The 20,673-nt window shown below is 42.3% G+C and overlaps 1 protein-coding gene across 2 annotated transcripts in view; it reads left to right on the top strand.

Moving 5' to 3' along the window:
* The window catches only part of Rbms3 (RNA binding motif single stranded interacting protein 3), a 675,207-nt gene extending 654,854 nt beyond the window's left edge, over positions 1-20,353 (top strand). Inside the window, exons 13-15 of one of the 2 annotated variants that reach the window (XM_038323829.1) lie at positions 12,795-12,872; positions 16,317-16,444; positions 20,167-20,353. In XM_038323829.1, coding sequence (XP_038179757.1) covers positions 12,795-12,872; positions 16,317-16,444; positions 20,167-20,173 — 213 coding nt within the window. In that variant the 3' untranslated portion in view covers positions 20,174-20,353. Of the gene's footprint in view, positions 1-12,794; positions 12,873-16,316; positions 16,449-20,166 lie in introns of those variants that run through there. The other variant, XM_038323830.1, reaches the window with a different exon arrangement.
* The last annotated feature ends 320 nt before the right edge of the window (positions 20,354-20,673 follow it).

Raw genomic sequence — 20,673 nt, 5'->3', positions numbered from 1 at the left:
TTTTCTGACCAAACTGAATTTTGATTATTTCAGTTGTCAAGAAAATTAGTCTTGTCCTGTAATAATAAATGGATACCCAACTATTAACAATATACAACCATCCCTATGCTAAGAACACTGTGCTTTTTCATTTATGTTCTCAGTAACTAATACCTTAAACTATGAATGTTTGACTTTTTTTACAACCAAAAAAGAAAAGATCTAGACATACAAATGTAGATCCCTCTTACCCAACATGTTGAAATCCAATATACATAGTGTTCCCTCAAACCTTTCATTGAGGAATGACCTTGTTCTGGAGTGCTCATTTCATATTGTTCTGAAATACTAGGTAGAGAATTGCTTCTGACCCCACTTAAGTAGGTAATGGTTATTTTCATAGAGAAGCCTTTGATACTTGTACCACACTATCATTTATCACCTGAGAAATTCTTCTGCTGTGTGTATAAAAATACATCACTTCAAGATGAAATTACTAGGCTTTTTAAAATTAATTTGACTTTGATGTGCATGTGGTGTGTGTGTGTGTGTGTGTGTGTGTGTGTGTGTGTGTGTGTGTGACATGTATAGTGCCTAAGGAGGCCAGAAGATGGTGCTGGACACACTAGAGCTGGAGTTACAGGCAGCTGTAAACTGTCCAACATGAATGGATGTTGGGAACAAAACTCAAGCAGCCAACTCCCTTAATCATGGAGCTCTCTCTCCAGTCCTGAAATTTCCATCTTTCAGCAACTTTTCTGATCTAGAACACTTGAACGTAAACCAGGATAGCTGTCTTCATCATCCATTTGCTTTCATCTGAAGCATTGTGTTAGAGTGCTTTCTTCTCTTTGTGGTTTTGCTTGTGTGAGTTGAGACCTCACACGCAGTAAGACAAGTGCTCACCATTGATCTAAATTCTTACCTGAGGTCATTTAGTTCTTAAATGATCTTCAGCCTGATGGAGTTGATTATAAATAATCCCAAGTCACTTTATTGCCAATCATCTAGATATCAAAAATAAACTGCATCCATTAAGAAAGAGCATTCCCCCATATGTTAAATGTAATAGTACTACTCACTTGGTGAATATGACCAGGGTCATATTAACAGAGAAAACTTCCAAAAGCTGGCTCTTTTCTTCCATTGTGTGGGTCCAAGAGATTGAATTTTTAGTCTTTGATGGCAATCACCGCTACTTCCAGAGCCGTCTCACTGGCCCCATAAAGTGTTTTCTAACAAATATTTCTCAAAACTTACTCTTACTGTGAAGTTCATCAGAGAGAACTTCTGTTTGGTTTTAGATTAAACTGGCATTCAGACATTCCTTCTTTCCATTCTCATGAGTAAACAGCCTCTAGCAGTGAGGGTGTATGGTGGAAGGATAAATACTAATTTTAGAACTACTTATACCTACTTATTTATTAAGTTATAATTCTCTGAAGTCTCACCTGACCAGGCTGGAACTTGGAGATGAACAGATGCCTGGAAGCCCTGTTCTAATCCCTTGACCCTCTCACCATTCTAACTCAACCATTCTGAGGCTTCCTGATGGCGGAAGTCACAAGATAATCCTGCACTAGTTCAGAATTATGAATAATAAGTTATTTATTTAGGGGAAACTTACAGATCACTGTCCGAGATAACAGTCCTCTGCCCCAATGGGGAACAGGAACAGAGTCTAGCAGCCAGAAGCTAGAGCAGGAAGCAAGAGAGAGAATGCTCACACTTTACAGCTGCTTTTACAGTATAAGAGACCATGCCCAAGTGGGCTGGTATCTTAAAGGCTAGTGGCTGAAGGAGCAGAATGTGCTCTCATAGCAGCTTCCTGTTCTATGTACCCTTGTTCATACTATAGTTGGACATGTTGTCAGAAGGACCACATTTTTTGCTGTTGTTGTTGACCCGAGGTGATATACTGTTGCCTTTCCATCATCCTGAGGACCCTTTTTAAGCCCCAAAGCAAATCCCCTGTCTTCATGCTCTGCATAGAATGTTCTCTCATCTTCATGTCTTACCTAAATCGTGGCACTTCCTAAGAACATGGCTTTTTCATATGAAAAGTCACCTGTTGTCTGTGTCCATGCTCTTGGGGTTGGTGCTGCTGGAAGGACATGTGGACAACGGACATGTGGACAGGCAGTGTCTCATCCAGATCTGGTATGACCTCTTCTTTCTTTTCTTTCTTTCTAGTTTCCATTTCACTTTTTAATTAATATACAAAGTATTCAGTTTGGGGCACAATGAGATGGCCCAGCAGGTAAAGCCACTTGCCTCCTTTGATAGATGACCTAAGTTCAGTCTCTGGGATTCACATATTAGGAGGAGAGAACCACCTACTGCAGGTTGTCTTCTGACCCCCACAGACATGTGCACACACATGGACGAGTAAATGTCGTGATTTTTAAAAGCCTACAAAGTACTGGAATTCACTAATGCATTTTAAGGCATGGTTTGTTTGGTTGGCCCTCTCCACCTTGTCCACTTCCCCCCGCAGCCCTTGTATCTCTCAGCCCACAGCGGCCTCTTTTGCACTCTTGTGTCTCTTGTGTTTTAGTCTTCCCATTGGTAGCACTGTCCCCAAAGGCTCTTTTCCTCCCTCCCATTGCCCTCATCATTACCCTGGTAGCCTGAAGACTCAGCGTGGCTTCTAGTTTCCACCTCATTCACACCACAGATTTGGTGTCTTTAGCCTCCTTGTCACTGACAGTTTGATGCCATGTCAACACAGCCATTGCCTTTAAAGACTAGAATCTCATTACAAGGAGTTTATCTGGAATTGTTAGAAATAGTGGAAACAGATGAAAGTTGACCCCAAGAAACAACTCTATAATACAGGTATTCTAAGCTAATGGTTCCCCTGACAGCTAGCAAGCAAATTATTCTTTGCTCTTAGGAACACACATCTTTTCTATGCCTGCCTCCTGTTATATCATAGAACTGCTAACTCCATTTTTCTGAGCATAGATGAGCCAGGGCATCACGTTTTCATATGCACACTGGCCACTTCCATACACATATTTGTTCTGAATTTCTAGTTGCTTTAATGATTTCCATATTGACATCATTGTAGATTCCCATGCCATTGTAAGAAGTTCCATAAACAAGGCAGTTGGGGTAGTTCAGCTGGTGAAGGTCCTTGCCACCAAACATGATGGCCTTGCCTAGACCCCAGGATGCACATGGTAAAAGGAAAGAGTCCACTCATACAAATTGTCTTCTGACCTACACATGAGCACCATATGAGCATATGCACACACACACACACACACACACACACACATACATGCATACACACATACATAGATATACAGACACAAATACACATACATTAATAAATATAAAAACTTTAAAGAAATGTTATGGAGAGGTGTGTTCATGTATATCTATGGAAATGCACATATACACATAATTAGAACCTTAAATTATAAAATTGTTAAAAATCTTTAAATATCAATCATATTGTCTATGACTGAAGGTGGTTCTATTTTTTCCATCACTATGTATTCCATTTCTTGCCTTTGTTTATTACTTGGTCCAGACCTTAAGGATATTACTAGAAGAAGGGAGAGGAAAGAAGTTAAATTTCATGAGAAAACCCAAAGGAAATTGTTGCCTATTTCCACAAGTTAGTTGCATGGTTTTTGTACATAGATTTACCTATGTTAGTCTCAAAAATGTCCAAGCTATTCTTTAGAAATAGATGGCGTATTTTATCAAAAAATGGATTCTATATCCTTTGAAACAATATCATAATTGCCTTCTATTTTTCTCCAGTGTGGCATAGTCTGTTGATTTCATTTCAAATTAAGCATGCCTTGAAACCCTGAATTAAACCCACCCTAGACATGTTGTATATTTTCGGTGAGCTAAAATATAATTTAAGAAACTTATATGCATGTTCATGAGGGATACTTAGCTATATTTTTTCCTTCTTATAATGCCCCTGTCCTATTTTCGCATAAAGAGCTTGCTGGATTTATAAAATGAGTTAGGAAGTGGCCTTTGGTATTTCCTGGAAGAGCGGACCCAAGATTGTAATTATACATTCCTTAAATACTTGGCAAGCTCACCAGAGGAGCCAGCTGAAGTCAAATTGGTTATCATAGCTAGTGTGGAGTAATTAATTCAATTTGTGGCATAGCTATGAAACTAAGCAGAATTTCGTTAACGTTGTGTCTGTTCTGCTCAAGCCTGCTTTTTGGTAATCTGTCCATCTCACACAAGCTGTCAATTCTGTTGACGTTGTTCATGACATCCTTTTCTGTATTCTTCTTTCTCACCCCCATGCTCTACAGAGCTGTACGGGTTGGTCTCATTGCCCTGCCATGGATAAGCTCTGAACTTACAAATGACCTCAGCCCAAACAGTCAGCTCTCAGTTTTTTTTCTGATTTACTATCTAATTGTTCAGGGACCTCTGTGCTAACTGAGCCACTACTATGGCTGTTTGTTCTCTGATTTCCTGACAGGACATACCTATCACACAAAAAATTGAAGGAAGAAGAATTCATAGTGTCTCTAAAGGGTTGGTTCAGTGGCTAAAGAGATAGTTAAGTGGTTAAAAAAAAAACTTACCGTTCTTCAGAGGTCCTGGGTTCATCCCAGCATCCATGTGGCAACTCACAACCACCTGTAACTCCAATTCCAGGGTATTTGATGCCCTCTTCTGGCTCTTGAAGGCACTGCACACATATGGTACACATACATCTATTTCAAATTAAAACTTTAAGGCATTCTTTATTATCAGCTTCACTTCTACAGCATTTCATTCTGTTGCAATCACAGTGAGTTATACACATGCAAAACCTTAATAGGCCTTCATTTTTGCCACATAGTCATTAAAGCTGCTTCCCTAGCAAGTGCGAAGGCCTCTGTGGACTGTAAGAAACACACACAAGTCCCCACTTTCCACTGTGAGTCACGACTGGGGGCTCATAAATGTTCTGAAGAAAAGCACCAAGGTTCTTCTTGGCCCACACTCCAACAGCAAGCGGGCCTCAGCCTAGACAGTGACAGCAATCACGCTTCCACTTAGCGCTTCTGTGTTACAGACTCAGGAGTTGTGCTGAGTGTTGCTCTGTTATATCACTGCCTGTGCATGCTCATGAATTCTGTCCAACAACTCCACGGACAAGTCTCCTTTCCCAGTAGACAAAAGAACCTGGTGTGACTCACCACCTACCTCTGAAGGACGGCTAATGACTAGTCCCAACTATCTCTATAACAATACCTTAGGAATAAAATACCATGATTAATATATCATGGGTAGCTTACACATTATAAAACAGAACTCACTGTTCTTTGTGAGTTTTGTAGTTCCTTTCCTGTTGTGCTGATCGAATACCCCAATTAGAGCAGCTTCAGGGAGGAGAGGCTTATTCTGGCTCACCATCCGGGGGATCTAGTACAGTCCATTATGACAAGGAAGCCCTGGCCGTGGGGTCAAGGCAGCTCATCCTGTGCCTCTGCCATCAGGAAACAGGTGGCTGCACTCACGTTTTGCTAAACCCCAAACGATAGGAGAATGGTCCTGCCCACTTACAGGGTAGATAGTTACCACCTCGATTGACCTAATCAAGATGTTCCACAGATATGTCCAGAGGCTAACCCAGTCGAGATAATCCCTCAGGTTGCACCTGGAGGCTTGTCTTAGTGTGTCTCTAGATCCTGTCAGGTTGACGAGGGCTGCTTATTATGGTATACATCTACTTCATTACCCAGCATTTTGTTAGCACAGGGAGGAAGAGCTGAGCAGTTGGCATCAACCTGACCTCATTTGGCATGTTCTCCTTGGAAGGACAGTCTCCAGCTGTCTTCTCTACCGATGGGATCATCTGTTCAATGGTGTGAAGACCCACAGAGGCTACTTAGACTTATTCAGTGGCAGCTCTTTGAACTTTGTTAATCAAAGTAAGCACATGAATGGCATCTTACCCAGGTCCAGGCATATGGTATCTCAACTCTGAAGTGATTTATATAATTAAACAACAAAGCAGTGTCCTTAAAGCTGCAGAACAGGACTGCAGAGATGCCTCGGCAGTTGAGAGAGCTTACAGCTCTTCCAGGGGACTCACGTTCAGTCTCCAGTGTCCACATAAGGCGACTCATGGCCACACAACTCCAGCTCCAGGGGCTCTAATGCTCGCTGCTGTCCTCCACAGGTACTACACAAAATTAAAAATGAATCCTAAGGAAAAAAAACCCACAACCACAACAGGGCTCCTTGAGATACCACTTTACCCATGCCTCAGCCACTTGGCCAGTGAATCACAGCTTGGTTTGGACCCTGCATCTTCAAGGCTTTGGCTGTGGTTTTGGAAGTAACCCACGCCACCACTTGTCCTTAGTCTCCCACAATCTCCCCTCCAGGTCAGGTCAGCAGCCACAGGGACATACGTCTCTCCAGCTTCCCTGCATCCCCTGCGTCGGTTTTCTGTATTTCCTGGGACTACACTGCCTCCCTTTTCTGAAGCGTGTTCCATCCTCACGAGTTTATAGACATGGCTAACAGCACCCATGTAAGGTCTAATCATTTTGCAGCTCCAAAGGAGCTAGCTGTTTTAAGTATTTTAGGAAATCCTATAAGGGTGCACCTTCTTCACACCCCTCACAAATAGCTGAAACAAGAAGGTGCCCCAAAGAAGCATATGAAGTTCCTGGTTTTGTTTCACTTTGATGAGAAAGCAAGCCAATCAATTTTCAGGGTTCTTTTTTTCCTGTTTCCTTTGAAACAATCAACTACTCAGAAGTAGAAACATCTTGTCCCAATTCAAATAGGCAAAACCAAGCTACCTTTCTAGTCTTGCGTTTCCCCGTCCTCTCCCCGCAGTTCTCATAATGACGCAGTGTCTAGACTACTTGGAAGAAGTGAAAGCGTCTGGAATTCATTCTGTGGCTTTGCAAGTAGCCATTCAGCACTTCACCTCACCTCTACAGCATAGCCCATGATCTGGAGGACAGAGAGAATTTTACAAGTGGTTACAAGAGAAAGCCATCAATATATATATATATATATATCTATATATATATATATATATATACATACATATATATATGTATGTATATATATATATATATATATATCACCTAAAGCTGCTACTATATGGAAAAGATTATACAGATTCATCCATGTTATCTGCCTTTTCATCTTAATATAATTCCTTTCCACAGCTCAATCAATAATATACCAAAGAAATAATTTGTATTCATAAAAATTTATGGCAGATATTTTGTAGCTTTTAGAAGACAACCATTAATAAATAATTAGTCTAGGGTTGGCAAGATGTCTCCATGTGTAAGGGTGCTTGTCGCTAAACCTGATGGTCTTAGTTCAATCCCTGGGATCCACATGATAAAAGTAGAGAATGAACTCTGAACTCCTCATGCACTCACTGTAGTTTGCGTGCATCACACATGTGCCTGTGTGCATACAAAACAAATAAAATGTGATTTAATAATAAAAGCTAAAATAAATACCCTGGAGCAGGCATGCCTATTCCTGTGAAGTTGTTTTATTAGGTAACCCACAGTATTGGCCAAATCAGAAACGATGGAATTGGACTCAGTGGCTTAAGTACCTTAACTACCTTAAGTACCTCCCACAAGAATGAGAATCCTAAACTTGATTCCCAACATCCAAATAAAAGCCAGGTGTGGTTTGCACAACTCTAAGCCCAGCCCTTGCAGGGATGAAAATAAACGGAGGTCCTGGAGACCGATGTTCAGCCAGTCTAGATGGTCACTGAGCTGTGGTTCAGTGAGAGGCCCTTTCTCAAAGGATAAGGTGGAGAGAGGTGATGGGAGAGCCGAACACTGCTTGCCGAAACTGGATTGTCAGCTGTGCATGCAGTTTGTGTGTGCTCACACAGAATTCCAGCTGCGTGCTGCAAGAGAAAAACTGAGAGCTGAGTTTGCGGTCAGTGCCGTAGCCATTTCCCCTGGGTGCTCTCTCCTAACTCAGCAAGGCTGTCACTTCTTCAGGCTTCACCCAAAAGAATCTGTCAGAGGAGACCCTTGTCTTCATAGTTTATCCACAGATAGTAGTCTTAAGCGTCTTAAATCCACACAGCACTGGCTTGCTTAACATAATCTGCCCTTAATTTTCAGAAGATCTGCCTGTTAAACTTTCTGTGACAAAAGAAAAGTAGCCAGGAAGATACTCCTGCTGAGTACTCTGAGCGGGAAAGAGCTGAGCCTGGGCTAGACACAGCTTTACTGTCTCTGTTTAGAACAGTGGCATGACGTTACATTACCCTGTGTGATAGGGTGGTCTAGCCTATAAGAAAATTAAAGGTTGTGCTTACGAAAATAGAAAGACACCCAAAGGAGGCTGGGGAGATGGCTCAGCTGAAAATGGCTTGTGTTACAGGAACAAGGACCTGAGTCAAATCCCAGAACACACATCATAAATGCCAGGAGTGGTGATACATTCTAATTCCAGCAGAGGAGAGTTGGGGACTAATGGATGTTTGAGCAAGCCAGCCTACCCCACTTGGCAATTTCTAGATCAGTGAGAGACACTGTCTCTCAAAATGGCAGATAGTTCCTAGGAATGATAATGGAGGCTGTCTTTTGGCATCTACGCTTGTGCAAATATGCGCACATCTACCTGTATACACACATGCACACATATACACAAACATACACACACACAAATGTATGAAAAAATCATAAAAAATAAATTGGTGACATGTGATCATGTTTTGAAGTTTTAAAAAATTTTTGCGGTGTTTGTGTGTATGTGTGTGTGTGTGTGTGTATGTGTGTGTGAGAGAGAGAGAGAGAGAGAGAGAGAGAGAGGAGAGAGAGAGAGAGAGAGAGAGGAGAGAGAACTAGAGAGAGAATGTGTGGGTTTGTACACATAAGTGTAGTGCCCACCGAGGCCATAAGAGGGCAATAGATCACCTGAAAGTGGAATTATAGATGGTTGTGAACCCCATGAGGGTACTGGGAACCAACCCCAAGTCCCGGGAAGAGCAGCCAGTGCTCCTCACTTCTTGCTATAAAATGAGTGAACCAGTCTGCAAACTCAGACTTCCGAGGAGAATTTGAGTGTGAATCCCTCCATACACACATCACTTTTTTGCCATGTTCTAAACCCAACTGGATGTTAGAAAAGGAATGAAGACTTATTGATTCAGTTTTACAGAGGCAAAACACAGATGGGGCTTTGAATAATCCAGTCATTTGAGGAAGCTTAGCTACGAATCACATAAAACGTTCTCATTAACCAGACTGCTTGAGAATGCTTTAGCTTGGCAGGGAGGTCTAAATAATTCATTGGATTCCCATATCAAAGTCAGACATGCTTCCTTATAGACACACAGAGGAATGTGAGTACATCAAAGTGGTGTTCTGTCCCCAGGGACTGGTGACATCATCATTGTATCCATATGTCATGCATTTGTTATCAGATCCAGGTCAAAGTTCATAACTGCTAACTCTAGAGTATAGAATACCCCAGTTTTCTCCATTCCTGACTCCCTCAGATCCACAGATGACACTGATCCTCTTGCTAGACAATGACAGGAGTAGTAAAGTATCCCCAAAGTCTGTGAGCATGAAGACCAGCAATGCTGCTCTGCCCCGAAGAAAATCAGATACACATGGCACAAACCTGCTATGGTATTTGAGATTCAGAGGACCAAAGGACTTTCCCTAGAAATAAGGTCTAAGCAAAGGTCCTAGAGAAATAAACATTTTGAAAATGCTATCTTAATCACCTATAAGTAGGCTTTTTAAAAGCATGAATCTTCAGCTCCTTAATATAAATTAATATATTCATTTTTATTTGCCAAAGGAATGAATGTATCATATAACGTGGCTCAAATGCACTGGAACCCAGGGTGTTTTTCTCTCCAAACAAATAATGTTTCCTGAGCTGGAGTTACAGGTGGTTGTGAGCCATGCAATGTGTGGGCAGGGAATTATACGGAATTATTCAAAGTCCCGGTCCTCTGAAAGAGCAGCAAGTGCCTTTAATCACCGCGCCATCTCTCCAGCATTTGTAGGGGAGTTTTCTTGACTAAGCACATACCTAGCCAAAGGGTGCTAGGTGGGAAACTGTATTTGTCAAAAGGTCACTCTAATATTCTATACTTATATGAAAAGTTGAAAGAAGTTTAATGTCAGAATATTTACTGTCCGCTCTAGGGTACAGAATAATGAGAAGGACTGGCTGCAGCATTGGCTTTAAGGGTGGACAGACCAACCATGGAGTGTGTGAAATTGAGATCTTGATAAGCACGGAATGACTGAAGACCATGAAGCTTGTTAATTTGTAATGAAATATAAGTGATTTGACATGGATGTGTGTGTGTGTGTGTGTGTGTGTGTGTGTACACTTGCCGGTGTACTGTAACTTGCAGGACTCAGAACACCTCTTCCACTACTGTGCGCCCTGATGATCCAATTCAGGTTGTCAGGCTTGGCAGCAAGTGCCTTTACTGAGCCAGTTGGTGATCTTCCACATTTTTATCTTCACGGATTATTTTGTTTTTTGTGTATAGTATTTTGCCTACACATATGTATTATGCAGTGGGCCTGTCTGGTACCCGTGGAGGTCAGAAGAGGTCATATCCCCTGGAATTGCAGATAGGGATGGTGGGAACTGAACCTGGGTTCTCTGCAAGAGTGGCAAGTGTTCGTATCTTCTGAGTCAGCTCTCCAGCTCTGGCCACCCTAATTACTGAAATACTGAACCGTGTCCCTCATTGAACCTGGGACTCGCTGCTCAGCATGACTAGCTGGCCAGCAAACTCCTGGGTTCATGCTGCCCCCTTTCCCCAGCATTCCCCAGTTGTGCACCCCTGCATTGTGTTTTTATGTGGGTGCTGGAGCACTGAATTTGGGTCTTTATGTTTACTCGGGAAACACTTACTGACTGAGCTACCTCCCAGTGTCTCAACTTAGATGCTTTTATTCAGCCATTGAACGATCCCTTCCTGGGCCCTGGGAGTCAGGAAGAATCAGAAACAAACAAAATATGGCTCCTGTCTTTCAACATGGCATTCTGACCATTGCGTGAGAGGAGTGGAGCCCCGGAGTCTCCGGTGATGCGGAGTGCAAGTGCAGATGGCACTGAGCCTTTCGAACAGTTGCTCTGTCCAAATTACAAAATGGGTTTTTGTATGGCTGGGAGATGAGCTCAGTTATTTGCTTTCTGCGTGTGCACCGAAGATAATGGTGTGGCTTGTCTGGCTTAGGGTTGTTTAATTAAGACAGTTTTTAGCAAGCATATACAATACAACTGTGCTTAGTTTAGAATGAGCATGAGTTTATTTCAAAGTCACTTGATTGCTCCAATCACATGTATAAACATTAAACAACCCCAGCTGACGGGCTGGACTGCCTTCATCCAGCCTTCATCCAGCGTGCACCTTTGCGTTGGTGTGCACGTAATAGGCAGTCTGGGCTTTACTATCTATCTGTGGCCATTTGAGAAGCACCCAGGCCCAGAGTCTTTGGGTGTTTCATGAAATCCAGTCTTAGAACCTTTGACAGAGAAGAAACCTTTCTTCAGTGGCCTGACTCTAGCCCTGCAGTTTTGGGGTGTGGATCAAGGTTTAGAAGCCAGCAAGCAGAGTGTGCCATCCTTTAGTTCATGGAGAATAGGGTTACAGACAGACTGCACATTACAAATGGGAAAGCAGGCTATAGTTAATCCAAATATATGTGGGGTGTATGTGTGTGTGTGTGTGTGTCTGTGTATGTGTAGGGTTCTCTGTGTGTGTGTCCACATCTTTTTTCTGAAATTCTCCCCTTTCACTACAGAAAATACATCCGTTATCCACAATAATTTACAAAGAGTAGATATCATAATTTACCCCCAAAGAATTAATTTTTTATCATTTTAAATTATGTGTTTGTGTGTGAGGGCTGAGTGTGTGTGTGTGTGTGTGTGTGTGTGTGTACATGTGTACAAGAATCTGTGGAGGCCAGAAGAGGGCATCAGTTCTCCTGGAGCTAGAGTTACAGGTGATTGTGAGCTGTGGGACATAGGGGCTAAGAATCGAACTTGGGTTGTCCGTAGAGGAAAATACAGTCTTAAAAGCCAAGGTATCTCTGCAGCCCTCTGGACAGGTTTTTTTTTTTTTATAAGGTATTAGGAAGAAAATACTCATGGAACCTTGAGGATGGGATAGGAAAGGGGGACAAAAGAGACTTCAACATTATCTGGAACAGTCCCCCCACCTTTGCCATGCTTTGGGGTGGAACTCACAGCCTTGTATGTTTTAGACAATCACTCTACCACTGGGAGACATCCCCAGTCATGTACTTTGTATTAACAGAGGTGATGGGAAAACAACATTTGCCCATTGATGTATCTCTGTGTAAATATTTCTTACATCGTTCCTCGACATTTTAGTTAGAAATCATTGCTTCCAAATGACGATGATGATTCATTCATTCAACAAATGCCTGTTGGGAGCCTGCTGTGTGATGGGTTCTACCAACAAAATGGACAAAGGAGCAGACACCATCCTCACACTTATGGAATTTGCACTCAGATGTGAAAGTGGAGGCAATCCAGCTCTTACATAGCGTGCCTAGAATGCATCTTGGGGGGTGGGCTGAAATGGCCCGTGCTGATATGGAAAAGATGAGCTCTTGCTGACATAGGATCGGTAAGCAGGAGTCCCCGTTGAGAAGGCCTGTCATCACCGGTGAACGTGGAGTTTCCCCAGGCATGCGCACCGGTGAACGTGGAGTTTCCCCAGGCATGCGCTCTCTTTTTGTCATCTCATGCAGCGTCCGACCTTTTCTCCGGTTGCAACCCCAAGTTCATGTGTATTTTTCTTTGATTCTCTCTAGTATATGACTGCTGCTCCTATGCAAGGGACCTACATGCCCCAGTACACGCCTGTGCCTCCGACAGCTGTTTCTATTGAAGTAAGTTTATCCTGCAAACCAACGAGGCTAGAAAAGTGAAAGCCCCACGGGTCCCCATGACCAGAGGAATCCTCAGATAAACCCTTTATGCTGTTGTGAAGCATTTTCCTGCAAGCTGAGCATACAGACGTCGATACGTCAGCTCAATCAAACCTACAACTTGCTTTGCACCTGCAGTTAAACCAGTCTTACACAGAGGTACGAAGGAGGGCTCGTTTGCATACCTAGACAGCAGTCTGAAGGAGAAACCCTTTCCCATCAACTGCAGACCACAAACACGCGTGAGCAGAGAGGAAGGAACAGTTTATAACTTGTTCCTGAGAGGGGCCCCTGGACCAGCACCATGGGATCTTTGTCTTAGTTCTTTCTTGTTGCTCTGATTTAAAAAAAAAAAAAAAGTTACACTGCAAAAGCAACTGAAGAAAGAACAGACCCATCCCGGTCCATCGTAAGGTGGGGAATTCAGAGTCAGGTGAAGCAGCTGCTCACAGCACAGCCACGGCAGGAATCAGAAAGCAATGAACCCACCTGGCTGCTCAGCTCCCCTTCTTCCATGTATATGGTCCAGGCTCCTAGACAGAGCATGGTGCCACCCACAGTTGGCATTCCTAACTCATTGATGCAATCAAGATGACCCTCACACTGGTGTATCCTGGGCTGATCTCCCAAGTCTTCTGCCAAGCTGAGGACTAAAATCAATCATCCCTATATAACCTGGGAGTCTGTTAGAAAGGGAAAGTATCAAATACCACCACTGGCTCTGTTTCCTCAATTTAGTTAGGTGTTAATTTTAAGATGATCCCTTGAGAATCCAGATGTTCATGAAAATGAGGCAGCACCTTGATTCTCAAACTCTTCTGCTCATTATAATTATTGGGGGATGGATGCTTTAAAAATATGGATTCCCAAATTTGACCACAAGAGATTCTTACTGATTTTTCTGGAAAATGTTCTAGGTTAGGCATATTTATACACTCCCAGATGTTGCCAGTAGTTATTAAGAATTAAGAACCAGCTTTTAATCTCAGCATTCAGGAGGCAGGGGAAGTAAGATCTCTGAGTTCAAAGCTAGTCTTATCCACAGAGCTAGTTCCAGGACAGCTGAAGCTACAGAGAAACGAAACCCTGTCTCATACCAAAAAAAAAAAAAAAAAAAAGGTTTAAGAACCACTGCTTCAGTTGGGAGTGTAGTTCAGTCACACAGCACTTACCTGGTATATCTAAGACGATGGGTTTCATCCCTTAGCTCCCTAAGAAAGAAATTAACCAAAGCCTTCTGTTCTAATGAAGGAACTCAATATACTCTAGCTTCCTATACACAGGAGAGATGTCATAGAATTGCTGTGGGTATCATGAATGACACTGTCATCTTGTTCCTCATGGCTTCCTCTCTCTTTTCTCTGGGACAAATCCATCCTCCTCAGTTCTTATATTACTGACAAGCTACAGAGAAGAGGGGAAGGTGCAGAGCTGCAGACATGGTGCTAGGTACTTAGATTGTATCCATCTCTAGTTACAGCCACAATCCCTTTTCTCCGGACACCCAACAGCTTTGCTCTCATCTGTGGGCTTTGCTTCTCATCAGCAGAAACTGAAAAACTAATCAGTATGCTTCCTTGAGTTCATCTTTCCTTCTCCATAACACAACCTGTAACTAGAGCGTTTGTATTTCTCCACATGAAAATCCACCAGAAGTGAGGTCGATGGAGGTTTTTGGCAACTAAGTAGGAGCTCTGAAAATGTTTACAATTAATTTCTTGTGTGTAACAAATGTATGCTTGAATCTAAGTAAAGAAAATCCCAGAGACTGGCAAGGCATTTCGTACAGCCTAGGAAACTGAGACCATTACATCCTTATTGTATTTAATTTCCTAGATGTGTAGGTCCAAAATAATGGTATATTAAATGGATTTTAATTGGAGTTCAAGAATGTGGGTTTGATTACATTTAGTCATATTTAGTGACTAAAAGGCAGCTATGTCTCGAGAAAATTAACAATCAATACATTATACTAACTGTGAGCATGAACCTCTATCATTTTTGCATTTCGGTATGTGTACACCAAAGGACTATCCTAATGAATGGGCTGGTGCCTTTAACTGGCGTGGAATAGCAGACACATTAAACAAAGTAGCTTATTGGAAAGACATTCTTCCTGGAGTTAGATCCGGAGCTGGAGAGGAAGAGCAAAGACTCTAACTACCCTCTACTTTCCCACCTCCAATCCATGCTTATGAAGAAAAGAATTTAGTCATGTTCGTGCAAAAACACCAGATGGACATTTGTTGGCATCCATCATTCAGTCACTTGACCAATCACAAACCAATCTTGTTCAGGGGTTCTAAAAAGTACAAACCTAGCGGGTATATGATGGGGTGCCACAGAACAAGAGTGTTTGGCATACAACCCACAGCAGGTACCCAAGATTAGGCTTGCTTTGAACTACTGCTGCTACTGTTTCCTCTACCCCCTTCTCTTTCTTGCCTTCTCCTCATCCCTTCTTCCTTGCCTTTTGCTGAAGACTCTGACTGAATGCCTGTTAATGTCTTAGAAAACAAAGCAAAACCAATGATTTTAAAGAAGAAAGAAACACTCCACAAGGGACCAGGTGAGGTTGTCCATGCCTTTGATCCCAACACTCCAGACACAGGCAGAGGCAGGTGTATCTCTGTGAGTTCCAAGCCAGCCTGGTCTAGATAGTAAGTTCCGGGCCAGCCAGGCACACCCAGGGAGACACTGTCTGAAAGGAAACACAAACAACAACAACAACAGCAACAAAAATCTTATGCAAGAAACTAGAGAGATGGTTCCTTCTCCTCTTTCGGAGTACAGTAAGTTGATTCTCAATCCCCTAGTCAAGAGACTCACGGGTTCACAGACATCCTCAACTCAAGTTCCAAAGAATTTAACACCTTCTTCTGGCCTGTTTCTCTCTCTCTCTCTCTCTCTCTCTCTCTCTCTCTCTCTCTCTCTCTCTTTCTCTCTCTCTCTCTCTCTTTTTCACACACACACACACACACACACACACACACACACTGGTGTTTATGCACATAGTCATATGAACATCTATACATAACTAAAAATATAATAGATCATAAAAATAATGCTTAGATTTTTGTAAGAGACCTCTGACTTTGATTACAGATGGCTTTTACTTAGGCCAGAGTCCTCTATACAACCATGGTTGAAATGGTTTTCTGACCATAAGAGCCTTCTAAGGACTTCTGATGTCAGCGGCAGAGCTTCTTGGTGTTGCATCATCAATAACATAGAGCAGGCTGTTATGCAAGCATACCCTGATAGTTTCTTTTGCTCCGATGCTGTGGTTTCCTGTGGCGGAGAGTTCTCTCTTTTCAAGTCTAATAGAAGGGTTTCTGTGCTGCATCTAGAGAGAGCCCTTTGCTAAAACAAATAAGGCCTGTGTGTACTGATTTGCCTCTTCAGGGTGTTGTTGCTGATACATCTCCCCAGACGGTGGCCCCTTCATCCCAGGACAGCAGTGGTCAGCAGCAACAGCTGGCCGTGGACACACCCAATGAACACGCACCTGCATACTCTTTCCAACAATCCAAGTAAGTCCGTGCTGTGCCGAGCTCCTTCCTCTAGAACAGGGATCTGCTTTTGGTTTCACAGAAAGTACCATAAGCTTGGTGGTAGGCATTTCTTGAACTCATGATCAAGAAATTTTCATGATCAAAGTGGGCTGCTTCCAACTGGCTTTAGGTGGTGCCTTTTCCAGTCTTGGCTGTACTTGGTCCTGTGTGTGAGCACCTAGTCATCCATGGCCCTCCGCTTTGGGATGGTGGAAGGGTTGACCATATGCTTTTCATTTCATAACAAATTGATTTCCAGACAAGTCAGGATTCTAAGGACAGCAATAAAGCAAACCCAACAAAAGTGGGCACTTAGTTTTGTTTCTATGCATTGGCTGCGTATTGGTTTATATAAGTCACATGACCCAACAGAGTTGATGAGGGTACTTACTTCGAGAGGGTCATTGTAGTCATTAAAAAAAAAAACTGTTACATATTCCTGAAAAAAATCTAGCATTACCATCTGACACTGCATAGTGACCCTACATTCTGTTCTTAATCTCTGAAACAATTACAGGCTGACCTTGAACACCCAGGTAAATGGTCATGGAAAAGGAGAATATTGTTACATATATGATACAGAGATTAGGCCCTGCTCAGGAATTAAATGGCAAAAGAGAATAATTAAGTACTCATGAATTTTTTTTATCACCCATAAAGCAAATTGCATTTGGCTTTGTGTGGAGCAAATATGTAGATTAAATCCTGAGAGTCCTGCTTTGAAGCTGGAGGGATTACCAGAGGGAAGGGGTGAATGAATAAGGCTTTGTGTGCGAAGTGTTATACTTTTGGGATCATGACTGAACCTCTGATGGCGGAGATGATTCAGATGAACTTGTCTGTAGAGTTTTGCTCTCTGTCTCCTTTAGGCATGTTAAAGAAGTCATTCTGTCAGTCCTAAAATCACAGAGAAGCAGAGCATGTCAACTAAGCCTGTAGTCAACAGGTGAACATGTAACACAATGTGGTCCGTAGCCACATAATAGAAGTTTATTTAGCCATGAATAATGTTATTTCGAGAGAAATGGATTGCACTGGAGATCATATTAAGTGAAATAAGACAGATTAAGCCAGGCAATTACTCCATCTTTGTTCTCACATGCAGAGCTGTACACATCTGTGGATACATGAATGAACACTTTGCAAGATAAAATATAGAGAATTGATATTATTTCTGTTCCAGTGTAGTGGGAAAAATCTCTATAAAATAATTTTGCCAGTCCTTGGTCTCTTCTCTGTCTACAATACCATAGATTTCACGAACTAGAAAGCTTCTTCCTTCCCGGCATCTCTGTGCTAATTAACAAGCCACTACTTATCCAAGAAGCCCTTTGCTCAAGGTCATTGTGCTAGAGGAGAGATGGAGATCTTTAAGTCCTTGCTAATGGCTGGCATTTCTCACCAGATACTAGCTGACCACCTATGTGAGGTTCAGATCAGGGCCACTGAGTGCTCCTGAAAAGCCACTTGATATGTCCCACATCCCTTTAACATCAAACTGTCTACATCTAAGACACACAGCCATTACAGGCAAAGGCCACAGGGGACGTTGAGAAACATGATGATGATAGGCTCGTGAATAAAAGGTCTGCCAAAACTGTTTTCATAGCCCACATTTTCCTGTTTAGACTGAAACAAAGAACTGGGGTCTGGTGAGGCGGCTCAGCAGTGAAGAGCACTCTCTGCTCTGCTAGGGACCAGTATTTGGTTCCAAGAGTTCACAGGATGGCTCACAACTGCCTGTAGCTCCAGTTCCCGGCAATCCAAGGTCCTCTTTGAATTCTGTGGGCCCCACAGAGACATATACATGCACACACAGAGACACGCGCATATCTACATAGAACTTCATGTGATACTGATTCCCTCACCCCATTGTTGATGCAGAGAGACTCTATGCTCTTATCAGAGAAGGAGATAATAACTGTAGTTTATTCTGGAAATTCTGAGAATTCCAATCTCCGCTGAATTTTCACTTATTTCTTCTGCTATATATACAATCTTAAAAATAACTAGGATCTGGGTGCTTGAGAGGTGGCTCAGATGGCAAGGGCACTTACTCACAAAGCATGAGTTCCTGAGTTCCTGTCCCCAGCACCCACATAAGAAGCTGAGTATAGACACAGTGCCTGTAACTGCAGCATTGACCAGGCAGAGATAGACAGAGCTAAGACCTCACTAGCCAGCAAGCTTAGCAGAAGGTGTCTCAAGGCAATAGAGGAAGACATTCGGCTTCTGTCTTTGGCTTCCACATGTGCACAACCATATGTACACCCATATACCTATGTGTGTGTACCACACGCACACATGCATGCACACACACACATACACACACTGTAAACACAAAATTAAAAGATTTTTTACATTTTAAATTAAGCTATAAATAAAAATGGACTCAGCATGTGTTTATATGTTTGTCCATGTGCATATGTATAAAACAATAATCACGAAATGAAAATAATTGCTTAATTAACCAGCTTCCATAAAGCATGTATGCAAGTCAAGTTACATTCTCAGATGCAGAGGCAGAAGTCTTTGCTTGAGATTCCACTCCAGCAACTTTCCAGATGCCATGCAAGTCTTCAGGACCCCAGACTGCCTATTTAAAGTTACCATGTGATCACCATTCTCCAGAGACTGAAAATTAGGTCGCTGATGAAAGAAATCTGCCACCATCCACCAGAATTAGGGTTGGAAAGCCCCCTCATAGATCCAATCAAAGGTCATTGGGATCAGTGCTTTCAATTGAGAGGAATACTGAACTGTACAGTCCATCTGCCTGCCCTCCTGTGAGGGTCCTATGGACAGATGACATCATGGTGGCAGTCTGTGGTACTTCTCACATGATGAGATGCAAGGCAAACAAACGTCAGAGTAACGGGGTTCCTCTTTCATAACAAAACAGTCAGTTAGCTCACAGGTCAGGCCTGGTGATGAATGCCTGTAATCTAAGGGATGGGAACTTGAGGTTGCCATTGGCTACATGAGGCCAGCATGTGCTGTATGAAGTCAGTACCCAGAGCTGGAGAGATAGTTCAACAGTTAAGGACCCTTGCTGCTTTTGCTGAGGTTCCCAACATCTACACGGCTGCTCACAACCACTTTTTACCTCCACTTTCAGGGATCTGTTGCCTTCTTCTGGCCTCTGCAGGTGCTGCATACATGTGGTACATTTTCATACATACAAGCAAAAAGTTACACACATACAAACAAAATAAGTATATCTTCAAAAATATCTAAGTCAAAATTCATAATACTATGGCAACTGCATCGATGCCTTATAAACAGGACCACATTGATCTACTATGAGGTTCTCCCTCTCAAGAGTCCTGTCATCTCTTCTGCCCCAACTGGAGACCAAGCTACCAAGCATGAAGTCTTAATAGACACTCAGAGCAAACCATATCAGAAGTGATGACTCACTGGGTACACTGCAGGTATATTTTGTATTATTTATTACTTGACAATCAGAAGATGGATGCTCTTAGTTCATCAACCTTGATTTTTGATGAGTGAATTCTTGCTTGAGTGTGTATTTATATGGAAGTCACAGAATTTGACAGCTTTATAGCTAATACACCCATTCCATCGTTTCATTGAGTATGATGTAGTAGAAAAGCCTGGGCTCTTCTGAGGAGATGTCCCTGGAAACCACAGACAATCCACCTGAATGTAATGACTGCTCCTATTCTTTGTCTTCACAGACCGTAGACAGAAGTGAGGCTGTCCGTCTGAACCTTCACCTTCGATGAAGAGACTTCCCGGAGCAGGAAGTTAGTTGGCCTCCGGTTTGCACAGGCGCCAAGAGAAAGCTTTCTTCCTTTATTTTTATTTTTTTTAATTTTATACTTTACTCAAAGAAAACAAAGTTTTTATGTGCTGTGCAAATGGTTCCTTCGTGTGGTCTGACAGTTATTCTTGTCATCCTTTTTTTTTTTAAAGGGAAAACAAATCCCAGAAAAGGGGTGGGGGGGTGATAAACATCAAAGTTGATGTTTTCTGTGGAAGAACATTTGAAATCAGAATTTACCTGAAGGTGTAAGTAGATTTCTTTCTTTCTTTTTGTAGTAGAAAACTCAATGTCAAGAGGTGGGCAACCAGAACTATGAGAAAATTATTCTCCTCAGTAATTAAGCTATTTTTCCCTTTCTTTTTCCTTTCTTGATTGAACCTACTGGGTTGTTGTTTTTATATATATATATATATTTTAT

The sequence above is a fragment of the Arvicola amphibius genome, chromosome 3 (genome assembly GCF_903992535.2).
Source record: "Arvicola amphibius chromosome 3, mArvAmp1.2, whole genome shotgun sequence".
Taxonomy (NCBI): Eukaryota; Metazoa; Chordata; class Mammalia; order Rodentia; family Cricetidae; genus Arvicola; species Arvicola amphibius.
Note: the sequence above shows the minus strand (reverse complement) of the source record. Positions and strands in the feature narration are given on the sequence as shown.